General features: G+C 38.1%; 1 protein-coding gene across 3 annotated transcripts in view; it reads right to left on the bottom strand.

Moving 5' to 3' along the window:
* Window positions 1-15,141, bottom strand: part of GALNT7 (polypeptide N-acetylgalactosaminyltransferase 7) — a 153,456-nt gene that overhangs the window by 15,295 nt on the left and 123,020 nt on the right. For 2 of the 3 annotated variants that reach the window (XM_050792466.1, XM_050792468.1), the window contains exons 4-8: window positions 13,147-13,277; window positions 12,829-12,908; window positions 10,359-10,541; window positions 6,512-6,629; window positions 4,556-4,678 (exon numbers count right to left, since the gene is read on the bottom strand). In XM_050792466.1, the coding sequence (XP_050648423.1) occupies window positions 4,556-4,678; window positions 6,512-6,629; window positions 10,359-10,541; window positions 12,829-12,908; window positions 13,147-13,277 (635 nt within the window). Of the gene's footprint in view, window positions 1-4,555; window positions 4,679-6,511; window positions 6,630-10,358; window positions 10,542-10,682; window positions 10,866-12,828; window positions 12,909-13,146; window positions 13,278-15,141 lie in introns of all 3 variants that reach the window. The other variant, XM_050792467.1, reaches the window with a different exon arrangement.

The following is a 15,141-nucleotide window of genomic DNA, read 5'->3' on the forward strand; positions in this document are numbered from 1 at the left end:
ATGATAGAGATGGAGAATTTGGAGGCAGAATGCAATAGGACAAAGGATATTCACATTAACTTTTCAATCTTTGAGGGACAAGAGATATTAATCTCTTGTAAGCATTGTTCAAAAATTTGATTTTGCTTACTATGCAAACTCCTAACATGATTATCTAAATTAAAAAAAAAAAAACATATTTTACTCATGTGTCAATAACAGAAGCTAGTATTTTTCCCTTCAACTATTTCTCTACACAGTGTCAGACTTTTTAGAATTTATTTGAAATGTATTCGTAGAGAACATTCAATATAGGAATCTTAATCAGAATGGGATATAATTGGAGGTGAGGTCACCAAGATGGCAAAGTAGGAGACACCAGCCTTTATTCAACCCCAACTAAAAAACAAATACAGACAGCTATTCACAAACCCAAAGAGCCCAGAGATCTCCAGGGCCCATTGAAGAATCTGCAGCAACACAACGGAGCAAAAGAAACTAAGAATATCTACATAGGACAGGATCACCTGTGAGGTCTACATACCTGAAGCACAAGGAGATAGCTAGGAGAAAAGAAGAAAGGCAGATGCTATTGGTATTGTTCATGCGGCAGGAACTACCACAGTTTCCAGAGGTCTGCTCTGTAGAGGACACTGGCATCACTGGCCACTAAGGTAAACAACAACCCTTTTGCTGGGGAACCCCAGAGAGGGAGATGCATCTGAACACTCACCACCATCCAAGAAGCAGCTACTTTTGAATTACTTTGGGAAAAGCTCTGCCAGCTCTCCCATGCCCCAGTGAGCCCTGATCCTGAAGCCACAGCTGCTCTGCTAGTGTCCACACTGCAGCCCCGGGCTCTGTGGCTGCACTGGGCCTACCTCTGACATTGGAACCATTGCTATAGTGAGCTAGTTCATGCTCCAGGCCCCAGAGCCACGCTTTTATTGTGCATGCCCCATCTCCAGGTCCTGGATCAGCTGCAACGGAGAGCTAGAACCCACCCCAACTCAGGAGCTGCTCTAACTCTATGCATGTTTCTGCTCCTTTTCTTGGCTCTAAAAGCTACTTCACAAGCATCTGGTACCTCACATTCTGTTATCAATACAGTAGCAAAGTATCTTTGCTCTAAGCCCTGGGTTTTTAAACTGCCCCAGATTCTGCAGCCATAGTCTTTCCACTCCTGCTTGTGCTTCAGTCCTCAGCTCCACAGCCACTCTACAAGTGCCACTGCTGGTGCAAGTAAGCCTATGAGTCAGAACCAGTGCCAAGATGCATTCAACTTCTGCAATGAGAGAAAAATCAGGATGACCTTGGCAGCCATACCCAAAGACCCCAACATGCCTCACTGCCACTGTAGGTATCTACAGCATTAGTCACTGAGGAGCACTGGAATCTTTGCCAACACTGCCCTTGGTGGGCTCATCTGCACAGGGAATACATAGCTGGTATCCTTAGTAGTCCCAGAACTGCTATATCCCACACAGCAAGAACCCTCACACCCTCTTTCCCCTACAGAGGAAAGTCTTTCCACATTGAAACCAGCCTATAAAGTCTGCAAGAGGTGACTGGTCCACAAAATGCACAGGCATTAATGTAAGTCAACAAGAAACATGAAAAATGAAGAGGACATAATACCACGAGAATACCAGTAGCAGACCTGGATAAATAATTCTGAATAATTGTTTTACAGAAGCTCAGTTAAATCAAACACAGAGAAATAATTAAAAGATCATTTATAATGATCAAGTGGGATTTATCCCTGGGATGCAAGGATGATTCAACATACACAAATCAGTAAATGTGATACTCCACATTAACAGAATGAAGGACAAAAACCATATAATCATCTCGAAAAAGGCATTTGACAAAATTCAATGTAAAAAGCTTCAACAAATTAGGTACATGAGGATTGTACCTCAACACAATAAAGGCCATATACGACAAGTTCATAGCTAACATTATACTCAATGATGAAAAGTTGAAAGCTCTTCCTCTACAATTAAGAACAAGACAAGGATGCCCGCTCTCCCCACTTCTATTCAACATACTACTGGAAGTTTTAGCCGGGGCAATTAGGCCAAAGAAAGAAAGAAAAGACATCCAAATCAGAAAAGAAGTAAACTGTCTCTGCAGATGACATAATCTTACATATTCAAAACCTTAACGCTATTTAAGGTAAATGTTTATCTTTTTACCTAATATACAGCTAATAATTTAATATTTTGTTTTCTACATATATCTTAGAGTTTTTCATGAAATAACGTTCCCATTTAAGATATAATTTCAGTGCCTTAAACGTTCAGGTCCCAAATGTAAAAACAATTTATCAATTAAATAATAAACTGTCAAATAAAAAAAAAAAACCCTAAAGAGACTCTACCAAAAGCTGTTAGAACTAATAAACAAATCTAATAAAGTTGCAGGAAAATCAACATAGAAAAATCAGTAGTGTTTCTATATGCTAACAGTGGTCTATCTGTAAAACAAACTAAGAAAACAATCCCATTTACAATAGCTAAGCAAAACAAAAGAATATTTAGGAGGTGAAAAATCTATGTGCTGAAAACTATAAAACACTGATGAAATAAATTGAAGAATACACAAATTAAATGGAAAGACACCCTGTGATCATGGATTCAAAGAACTAATATTATTAAAATATCCATATTATAAAAGCAATCTACAGATTCAATATAATCTCTATCTAAATTCCAACGACATTTTTCCCAGAAATAAAAAATTCCATCCTAAAATTCATCTGGATCCACAAAGGACCTTGAATAGCTAAAGCAATCTTGAGCAAAAAGAACAAAGCTGGAGGCATCACAATACCTTATTTCAAAATCTACTACAAAGCTATAGTAATCAAAACAGTATGGTACTCACATAAAAACAGACACATAGACCAAAAGAACAGAACAGAGAGGCCAGAAATAATCCATGCATTTATGGTCAATTGATTTTCAAGGTAGATGCTGAGAACACATTAGGGAAAACACAGTCTCTTCAATAAATGGTGCTTCGAAAACTAGATATCCATATGCAAAAGAATGAAACTAGACCTTCATCTCACACCATATGTAAAAATCAACTCAAAATGGATTAAAAACTTACATGCAGACCTAAAACTGTAAAACTTCTAAAAGAAAAGAGAAAAACTCCATGACATTGGTTTTGGATGTAACAACCCCAAAAGAACAGGCGACAAAAATAAAAATGGACAAATGGAATTTTATCAAACTAAGTAGCTTCTGTAAGCAAAGGAAACAATTAACAAAGTAAAGAGTCAATCTATGGAATGGGAGACTACATCTGTGAACCATACATCTGGTAAGGGGCTAATATCTGTAATATACAAGGAACTCAAACAAATCAATAGTAAGGAAACAATCTGATTAAATTGGGCAAAGGACCCAAACAGACATTTCTCAAAAGAAGACATACAAATAGCCAACAGGTATATGAAGAAATGCTCAACATCATTAATTATCAGAGAAATGCAAATTAAACCACAAGATAGCCCTCCCACCTATTGGTGGGAATGCAAAATAGTGCAGCCACTATGGAAAAACAGTACAGAGGTTCCTCAGAATATTAAAAATAGAACTATCATCTAATCTAGCAATCTCATTACTAGGTACATATCCAAAGGACATAAAATCTGTATATTGAAGAGGTATCTACACTCCTGTTCATTGCAGCAGTATTCACGATAGCCAAGAGATGGAATCAAGCTAAGTGTCCATCAACAGATGAACGGGTAAAGAAAATATGGTATATATACACGATAGTATTAATACTATGCACCCTTAAAAAATCCTTAAAAAATAAAAAAATCCTGTCACTTGCAACAACATGAATATTATGTTAAATGAAATAAGCCAGGCACATAAAGACAAACACAGCATGATATTACTTACATATGGAGTGTGAACAAGTAAACAGAGAGTAAAATGGTGGTTACCAGAAAGTGAGGATTGGGGGGAGTGGGCTGATTTTGGTCAAAGGACACAAAATTTCTGTTAGGAAGAATAGTTTCAAGTGATCTATTATACAACACGGTGACTACAATTTATAATATATTACATATATGAAAATTGCTGAAAACAAATTTTAAGTGTTCTCACCACAAAAACAAGTGACATAATACATGTCTAAATAGCTAGATTTAGCCATCCCACAATGTATACACATATTAAAACATCATATTGTACAAGATACACACAATATTTACTTGTCAATTAAAAAAATAGGGTGCAATCTTTTTTTTTTTTTTTTTTTTTTTTTGAGATGGGGTCTCATTCTGTCATCCAGGGTGGAGTGCAGTGGTGCAATCATAGTTCACTGCAGCCTTGAACTCCTGGGCTCAAGGAATCCTCCTGCTTCAGCTGAATAATCTTAAAGAACAATAAGATATTTCATGAATAAGTCTAGCTAAGTTCAACGTGAGAATCAACATGACTGCTGAAGAGATTTACCCCACTCAATAAGCTGACAATTATTAAGTAATTACTATAGCATGTGGTACATAAATGTTATTTCTCTTTCTTCCCCTTTTATCCAAAAAACTCACCTTCAGAGTTGGAGAAGACCCAACATAAATGGGCGGAGGATTTCCTTGCCAGCCCTCAAGACGATAAATATGTCCAACACGAGAACAAGGAACAAATAATAATTTGCCACCACACTGCCATATCTATGAAGGAAAAACACGTTGTGAAAGTTGTTTCAAATACAAACATAAACCATAACTGAAAATTTATCTTGTAAGTGTACATCTAAAATCTAAATTATATACAATGTCCACACAGAATTCTTAAACTAAACAAGTTCCTAAAATAATTTGCTCTTAAAAGTTCATCTAACAACCAAGAAGGCAACAGGGAATATAGTATTAATAATAAACTGCTACAAAGGGGCCTCTTACTGTATACCCATAGCCCCTAGCAACCTTCTCCCAATATAATCTTGCAAAGTCATGTGGATTCTTTATTCCTAACTCATTCATCATTTCCATTGCTAATATATTTCCTACTTGGGTGATTATTATAATAACCTCCTAACTGGCTTCTTCACCTTCAGCTTCTCTCTACTCAACTATCCTTATTTATAGCAAGAGATTATTACAGCTGAAGGGCAGCTTTGGGTCATGTTATTCCCTTGCTTAATATCTTTGATCGCTCTCCACTGCTTATCAAATTAAATAAAAATCTCTTAACTCAGCTTTAAAGGCTCTCTTCAATATGGCCCTAATACACGTTCCCATTTTATCTTTTAGATGTCTTCCTTATTCATGTTGCCTGATTCTGCCCAAGTGTGCTCCTTGCTGTTCTCTGAATACGTTCCTTGTGTTCCCTTCTTTGTACTTTTCCCATGCTACTTGCTTAGATGTCTCCCTCCCGCCCCTTATCTGTACTTACTAACATCATACCCATCTTTCTACTTCTGCCTCAAATTCTACATCTAGCATAACGCTGCTCCCCTCCCCTCCCCTCCCCTCCCCTCCCCTCTCCTCCCCTCCCCTCCCCTCTCCTCTCTTGCTCTGTCACCCAGGCTAGAGTGCAGTGGTGCAATCTCGGCTTACTGCAATCTCCGCCTGCCGGATCAAGCAATTCCCCTGCTTCAGCCTCCCAAGTAGCTGGGACTACAGGTGCGCACCACCATGCCTGGCTAATTTTTTGTGTGGCTAGGATGGTCTCGATCTCTTGACCTCCTGATCCGCCCACGTCGGCCTCCCAAAGTGCTGGGATTACAGGCGTGAGCCAACGTGCCTGCCTGACACTGTTTTTTAAACACACCAACTGAATGCCATTCTGCCTTCCTGCATTATGAATTTAAGTATAATTCTAATACCTTCTTATCAAGTTCCTTGAGAGCAAGGACTGGTTTACTCCTCTTCTATCCCTCACAGTGCTAAGCACAGGACATTTAAGACAAGAGGTAATGAAAACCTGTTGAACTCAAACTGTGATATAGTTCTCTCTCTCTTTCTTTTGGAAAATGGGGGTAGGAATGGGGGTTGAGGTGGGGGCTGGAGCATGGAAGGTAGTATTGCTCCAAGACTGCTTCAACAACAGGGGAGGCGCTGCAGGAAGACAGCTCCAAAGTCAGCCTGAGGATGCAGCCATTGCAGGGCTCTGCTTCTGTCTTGAAATATGTCCTAGTGATAAAGGGTGACTATATCAGTGGGTGGTCAACTGTGGCCCTAATGCACGCAGATTCTTCCAAGGGCTTCTATAATAAAAAGCTCCAGTATATAGAAAGTTGGGGTGTGGGGTGTTTTCATTTCTAAAGGTTGCTAGCCACAATTTTGAGCTGAGCCCTGTATATATATGGTAAGTTTGGAGCTTGCATTTCGCCTTATTTTTCCCTCAAAGGCATCCATTTTCGTTAAATCATTCTTTATATAATTTGGAGAAATGCATTATATCATTATGGTTTTATCCCCCTACAAGAAACCAGCTTTATCTGAAAGCCACAGAAGTTAGTAACTACTTGGAAAATTCCATCTGTTGAAATAAAATGTTACCTTGTATGAGATCTCAAAATTTTCACCACCCCAAATCTGGAGACCTGGATCATAGAGACCCAATTCAAAGAAGAACTCTCGTTCAATGGCAAATAATCCCCCAGCCATGGCTGGGGACCTAAGAAAAAGAAACACTGCAATAACCATCATAGACAAACCCCCAATAACCCTTCACCAATAGGCAAGAAGCCTTGTAGAATACAGCCTAAAAATGCATAGAAAAGACAAAACTGATGGCCAAACATGAAGAAATTATAAAGCCTTTACAAAAAAAAAAAGAAAAAAATCTGTTCATAATTCCCTAACGAATTTACCACAATTTCTAACTGAAACTATAGTTCATTACAAAATAGAGCATTGTTTCATTTCACCATTAGAGGGCGCCTTGGTTCCTTTGTCGATTTAAAAATTAAGCCTTAGTTTTAGTTAATACAGAATTTTCTCTTTCACTCTTAAAAACACTGAGCCATACAGCCGTGGTCTGCTAACTGCTTCTGCACTGATTTATGAGTCATTCTTGGATGAACAAAACCATACACCATGGAAGTAGTCTGTCATTTTTAAATTTTATAGCTCAGGGACTCGCCAAATAAGGGTGTAAATCATCGTAGAACAGCCACAGTTCATTCAGAGTTTGCAAATGTAGCACAGAAATGACACAGGAGAATTAGACATAGGTATTTCCTGTGCCAGGAGGTAGGAATGCAAAAAGGTGATCTGTGGATCTGTGGGGCTTCTTGAATGGACCTTAAATTGGACACTTTTTAGGTCCAAGAGAAAAAAGATTTGGTAGCTTCTTAGGGACAAGTCACTCCCACCATTGGGAGAAATGACAGCAGAATTTATTTTACTCCCTGCTCCCCTCCCCAAACAATTAATTACTAATTCATCATGTTTCTTAAATTTTAGGGTATTCATTATTATTAGGGTAAACTTCATCATCATACATAATATTCAATCTATTCAAATAGGTTCATTGGAACATATTTCAAGGTTCCATTGATTCTACCTTGAAAACAAAAATCTTTTTTTTTTTTTGAGATATGGTCTCACTCTATTGCCCAGCCTGTAGTGCAGTGGCATGATTGTGGCTCACTGCAGTCTTGATCTTCTAGGCTCAAGCAGTCCTCCCACCTCAGCCTCCTGAGTAGCTGGGAATACAAGTGCGCACCAACACATCCAGCTACCTTTTTATGTATTTTGTAGAGACAAGGTTTGGCCATGTTGCTCAGACTGGTCTAGAACTCCTGGGATCAAAAGTTCCACCTGCCTAGGCCTCCCTAAGTGCTAGGATTATAGGCACGAGCCACCGCACCCAGCCTTGAAAATATATCTTGAATCTGCTGACTTATTTCCAACTTCACTGCCACCAGCCTAGACCAGGCCAACACTGCTTGGACTTTCCAATATGTCCCGAGCTTGTGTCCTTTATTCTCTTCTGCCCCCTACTCAAGGCTAATCACACAGTAGCCAGAGCAGACTCCTCCGCATGCGCCTGCGTGATACCAGCCTCTCCCGGCTCTCTGGGCTCACCACGGTCTCTCTTCCCGTTGAGTCCTTCACTGCTCTGCTCCTACCTGGAATGTGCAGGCCTCCTTTCTGTCTCAAGGCCTTCATTCATGTTATTCACGATCCTGAAATGTTCCCTCTCCACAGAATTGGGCCCTCATCCTTCAGGTCTCAGCCTAAATGACACTTTGTCAGAAGGGCCTTTCCTGATTTCCCAAGCTGGATTAGGTTCATCTTTCCATAAACTCATGTACTCTGTGATTTTTCTTCATACTACTTATCACAGCTGCTGTTCCAGAGTTTTGTTTGTTTTGTGAGACAGGGTCTCACTCTGTTGCCCAGGCTGTAGTACAGTGGCACAATCATTGTTCGCTGCAGCCTTGAACTCTTGGGCTCAAGCAATCCCTCTGCCTCAGTCTCCTGAGTTGCTGGGACTACAGGCACGTGCCACCACACCAGGCTAATTTTAGGGTTATTTATGTAGTTATCTGTTTAATTTCTGTCTGACTCACTGTATTTTACATTCAATGAGGAAACATATCTTTAAAAATGTATCCCCAAAAATAGTGCTTGGCATACGGTAAGCACTCAATAAATGTTTGTTGAGTGGATAATGAATCAAGAAATACTTTCAATACTAAAAGAAAATAGCATCAGGAAAAAGTTGTTCTCTTATGCCTTTTCTTAAAGTATGCTGTCTAACTCAGTAATAACACTATTACATTTTAGGTGATATTTTCATGTCACTTTTATTTAACTGTCATTTAAGATTATTCCATTATAGCTGTGTCTTTTTTTTTTAGACCGAGTCTTACTCTGTTGCCCAGGCTGGAGTGCAGTGGTGTGATCCTGGCTCACTGTAACCTCTGCCTCCCAGGTTCAAGCGATTCTCCTGCCTCAGCCTCCCAAGTAGCTGGGATTACAGGTGCACACCACCATGCCCAGCTAATTTTGCATATTTAGTAGAAACGGGGTTTCACCACGTTAGCAAGGCTGGTCTCAAACTCCTGACCTCTGGTGATCCTCCCGCCTCGGCCTCCCAAAGTGCTGGGATTACAGGCGTGAGCCACCTTGCCTGGCAGCTGTGTTTTTATCTTTAAATAGATTCCCATTCCTCTCAGTATATACTTGAAAATGCATCTTAACATGGACACCAGTGAGTTAATTAACAGATAACCTCCCTTTAATTTTTCTAGCTCACTTAAAAAATTTTCTTTACTGGCCTATGGAATTAGCAGAAATATAAAATTGCTCAGCACTCTTTATTTTTTTTCTCCCACAGTTATGTGTTAAGTTAAGCAGGTAAGCAGTAATTTCCTGGACTATTCTGAATAAGAAATTTACCAAAAAAATTTGGTAAATGTCCAATTAAGTTACTATAATTAATTAAGTGCTATAACTTCTTTATGTTTGCCATTCAGTATCTTGATATCATGACATGCCCAAATCCCACCAGCATTTCCATGACATTGGAAGCACCATCCCAAAACAGAATTCTAACATTATCAGCAGTGTAACAGGGAGAGAGAGACCAAAAGCAGAACCATAGGATCAGAAAAATGAGATTAGACACATTCAGGAGAAGGCTATACTAACATTTGAGCAAACATTTCATTTGGGGTCATTTTTTACAAAGACAGTAAAATGTTCTAATTACAAGATCAAAAGAAGAGAGTAGCATAAGTTGTTCTACTGAAAGAACCACAAGAAGGTCAAAAGCTGATTTTTGAATAGAATTTTCTTTTAATAAATCACTTTTCTGAGAATGAAGCAATAAAGGATTCTATGTAATGTTTTTTAAAGTCATGTATTGTGATTCATCAGATTTTAGTACAAAATTAGTATTTGAGAGTTAACATAACAGAAAAAGGGGAGAAAAACCCAAAAATCTCTTGCTAGTGCCCTTCATTGTTAACATTATACCCACGGCATGAATGTGGAAATAAAAGTCTTGGTTGGATTAAAGTAATTTATGTATTTTAAATGTATAGAATGACACTGTCATCAAAAGAATAAAATCTGATGTCTAATCCAGGATAACTAAGATTTCTTTTTTTTTTTTTTCACTTGTACTTGGAACATATGCCATATTACATTATTTTTCTTTCCCCAATGAAAGTGTATATGTCTCAGTAGTGGACATCGAATTTAGGGTAAAAGCAATTACAGCGGAGCAAGTGGAGTAGAGTGAAAGCTCTGAAACAGTATAAGGAAAGATACTCTTTCAGAATCTGAGACAGCATCTACAGTTTTAAAAACAAATCTTTAGCTTGGCAAGAGGTTAATAGGTTAGCAGCAACTGGAGAAAAGAAAAATATGTAAGTGATTTAGTGATTACCGATATGGTTCAGTTTTTGTCTTTCTCAGTCTCTTCTCTTGAGGGGTCAGAGGCACCCGTTTCCAGAGCATACTCCAATCCCATGCTCCTCGGGCATACCCATCTTCATCACCGCCCCCTTGGGGTATAATTTCATATGTGTTGCCATTTATGACATCTATAAGCGGCACAGTGCAAATGGTTCTGTATTGTGTTGATGATGGCAGCAAAGATCAAATGGAAGCGTACGTATGGACCCACACATTTATACGAGTTCATGGGGAAGAAAAAAAAAAACAACTTAGATAAACATTCAACATAAGAAAATAAAGTAATAGTCTTTACCGATAAGGTTCAGTTTTATGTTTTCTTTTGGCCTTTTCCTTGTGGCTTAGAGGAATACGTTTCCATAGTAAACTCCAGTCCCAGGCCCCTCTGGCAAAACCATCTTCATCCCCACCTTGCTGTGGTTCAATGGAATAATCATTCCCATCTATGTAATCTATTAGAGGCACAGTACATGTAGTTCTGAAACATTTACAGAAAATGAAAAAGCATTTAAGAACCCAAGACTAGTTCAGCATGCCTAACTACATTATCTCTTTTTGTTGTTGATTTGTTTGTGCACTGGGGGGCTTTAGTATCTAATGGGAAATACAGTAAATGAATGTCCCATAAAAGCCAAAAAGCCTGTTTTTGTAAGGGCAGGAGAGAGGAGCCTTCTCCCTAGGCTTACAGACAAATGTCAGGGACAAAGAACTATATCATTGAGTTTAATAGAGTTTTTCTCCTTTTCACTTTGGTACTAAAGGCAACTTTATTTTGGTAATTTTATATTATTTATAAGATTTTCTTGCCTGTTATTTTCCCTATCACCCATGAAAAAGCTCATGTGCGCGTGTGCATGCATGTATGTGTGTGTGGGGTCACCAATAGTACTTGCCACATTCTTAGCGGTTCTCTCGACCCTTTATTGCTTTCTATTTCTTGGAAATAGTTATTATGAAAATTTGTTTCTGTACTTTTGCTTGATCTTCCTCACTCCTCTAACTGCAAGAAAACAGCTTTTATTGCAAAAAAAAAAAAAAAAAAAAAAAGTATTGTTGCTTTAAAAAAAAAAAAAGCAAAAAAAATCCCTCAAAACTTGCTGAAGAACTTAACAAGTAGTCTGAGAATTTGGAACAAAAAATCTCTTATATTTGGGCTTCACGAAAATGCTAGTACTCTATAACCAATTCGATGTCAAAGTGACATTACAAAGATGATCTGGTACCCTGCTTGTTGCAATGTTCATCTCGTCAGAGGATTTTAAAATCTATTTTCCTAAAACAAAAATGACAGCTGCTTATATCCAGGTCAAGGTGCTTTTAAGAAGTTTAAAAACCAAGTAAAAGGGAAAACCTACAGGGCTTAGAACTTTAATATGGAGGAAGTAGGGTCTAGAACAGGTGCTTCCTTCTGTGAACTCACACTGGAGGGTCATTGTCAGATTCGTGGAATCTGCCACTGGAATCTGGAAAAGCACTTCCTTACTACCCAGAAGCCTGCTGGAATTCACCTAGAGAGAGTTATCTGACACTTGGTCAGTTAACTTTCCTCACTTCTTATGATTTTCACATTCCTAAATACATGGTGCAGCGTAAAGTGTCCCAGGGAGGTCTTGGTCTGACAGTTTATTAGCTATCTGATTTGGGGAAAATTACTTAATTTCTCTAAGCCTCGGTATCCTCTTCAGTCAAATGGGGCTAGTAATCTCTATCCTGCAGGGTTGCTGTGAGGATTAAACCAGACAGCATGTGAAAAATGTTCGTGATCGGCCTTCACATTAAATCCTCTCATGATGAAATCCTCCAAAGTTCTGCCTTTGATTCATGCCATTTACCATTTGCCACACGGACATGTTTTATTTTCCAAATTATGGACTAGAAGCAAGGAAGGCTTTGAAGCTAGAAAACTGACGGTGCCTTGTATCGTTTTAGACATTTCTGGAAATTTAATGGTGATTGCCACAATTCCATGGAATAGTTGTGTATTTCTAAACTTTAATGTTTCTATAGGAACCCAAATCCTTGACACAAGTAACACTTGGTCTTTACTATTGAAAGTACTAATTTAAAAGTCACAAAAATCAATAGGTATAATTTCAAAGCATGGTTCCTCAAGTGTTTAGAACTCTTACCCCAGTTTAGAGGGAGCAATTCCTATTACTCTTAGGGAAAGTGCCTGGAGATAGAGGAGTCTTAATAACCCAACCACAAAATGATTCTTGAGTGAGGAACCCTGGGTTTTTCCCAAATGCCAGACTGCCTACATTTAAATCAGTCCACAGTATCAGTCTAGCTTCACCCAAGGAAACAACTAGATGAGGGATAACACTAATGCACACTTGACACACTGAATAGAACAGGAATCAAAGGATGAAAATATTATTTGCCCTTCCAGGACAAGGTTTACTTTCAACCAGGAAAGAAAAAAAGCAAGGTAATGTTACCTGTCCTTAGATATGGGAGCTACAAGTGGTGCATACCAGTTAACTGCCACCTCACAGTGGGCATCAAGGTATATCAAAACCTTAAAAAAAAGAGGCAGGTGAAAGAATACTCCTCGTATATGTTACATCATATATTACACACAATTTAAAATTAGATGCTAATAAAAATTAGCATTATAGTCAATTCTGACACACAAGTTATCTGTTTAAGCCAGCATTCTCATTTCAATTTAAAAAAACTGAAGAATGATTAAAAATGTATATGATTTAGTCACCAAACCCAAAATGTTGACATTGTAGATATCAAATGCTTCCTACCTGTCCAAGTTTAGCCTTCTGAGCACCAATACTTCGTGCTTGAATTAAACCTTCCCTTCTTTCATTTCGAAATACCTTCACTAGGCCATTCCACAGCTTAATATATTCATCCAGTTTTTCTTTTAAGTGCTCTATTAAGAAAAATCAATTGATATTATAAATTAGACTAATAAATAGAAACCAATTAATTATTATTTTTCTCAGGAAACAAGAATAAGAAACAGGTGCATTGGGTAGACACTAATTTTACATGGACCAGATTGAATGTTTTATCTATTAAGAAGGAAGGTGAAGTATATTATTTAAGTTAATTTTGAGTTTAATATGCCTACAGAGAACTGGTTAGTCTGAGAATTATCCAGCGTCCCTCTAAACAGTGATTATTCCAATTGACAGTTAAGGTTTTAAGAGATATTAAAATTTTTGTTCCTGTTCACATGTTAATGTCAAATCTGAACGCTTTCAGGAACAACATTTTGTTGGCTGTTGGCAGAAGCAATGGTTAAGGTTTCTGAAGATGCACTGCCTACTAATAATACTGTACAATTTCACTGGAATCCACACAGGGTATAGGTTGTTTAACATTTGTTTCTGGGCCATCTTTCCCCAACCAAAATCAGTGTTGAAAGCTGCAACCTTCATATGATGAATATGGTTCCCACCAAGTTGGCAAATAATCAAAAAATCTCATTTTCTCTTTATCTTAAGCATCAAATGTATAATTATACATTATAAAGATAATTCTAATTATACATACATATATGTATAATATGTGTTTGTAATTTAGTAGAGGAAGTTTTGTGTTATAAAAACTAGACACATCTGGCAAAGTTTCTATCTTTGGCTTCCCATTATAAGAGAACTTCTTTTGTTCGTACCACTATGAGTGCATGAAATTAGCTCACCACAGTCAGAATGAGCTGCAGATCAGTTAAAAGATGCTTCTTGAGGACACACAAATTGTTTTAAAATTGCTTAAAAATTTGGCCCATGTATATGCAATCACAGGAAAACTGCTGTATTTAGAGACGAGTTAGTGGTTAAATGGGCAAATCAGACTGTATACTTAATATTTTACTCATTTTAGGGCATATATTTTTAGTAAGATACTCACATGTGGGTATCTGGAATTGAGAAAAAGAACTTTCTATTTTGGTACCCAGTTTTAATAAGTATTATAAATAAGATTCTCGTGCTTAATCATGTTTTTCCCCTCAGAAAACCTGAGTAATTTTCCCTTCAAGTTAACTTTAAAACAAAAAAGTCTTTATCATCTTCTTTTTAAAGTTCAGTGCAGTCCTAAATTATTTTTTTAAAGCCTTTTTGAATTCCATTAGGAGGATTTTTTGCATATGCAACTTAAACACATCTTCAGTTTTTATGGGCAGAAATGAATTGATGGCCTATGCTTCGAGTTTAGATTCTTGGTTCTGACTGCAGGCTGGGACATGTGTGACTTGCCGTGGCCAATGAGAGGTGGGTGGAAATGACATCAGTCACGCACATAGAAGCGTGAAGAGGCCGCTTGTGTGTGTCTTCTTTCCCACTGCCCCTCTGCAGGCAGTGTCCGAACTGAGGCTGTTCTGCACGCCTGGGTCCTGCACTGAGGATGGGGAGCAGAGCTAGCGCTGACCCGCAGGGACCGTGTAATTTGAGCAAAAGCTAACCCTTCACTGTGCAAGCCACTGAGAGTGTGGGTTTGCTTTTATTTTGGACCAACTCAGCCACAGTTAGCTGATGCACACGTGTGTGGAGTAATTTGCTCTATTGTTAAAAGCTCCAAACCTTTATAGAGAATACTATAATGCCCAGAAACCCAAGTGTTATTATGAGTTAGCTCCTTTTATATGCATTTTGTCTTCAAAAGAAAAATCGTTATCTTAAAAGTTTTACTTTCTGAATATATTAGGGAAAGTACATACCAAATTATCACTCAAGTTTGATTAACCAAACAGTATGTAATTTTACTAAGGATAGGACTGAGATTTTAAGGTT

Source organism: Macaca thibetana, chromosome 5, assembly GCF_024542745.1.
Source record: "Macaca thibetana thibetana isolate TM-01 chromosome 5, ASM2454274v1, whole genome shotgun sequence".
NCBI classification, from domain to species: domain Eukaryota; kingdom Metazoa; phylum Chordata; class Mammalia; order Primates; family Cercopithecidae; genus Macaca; species Macaca thibetana.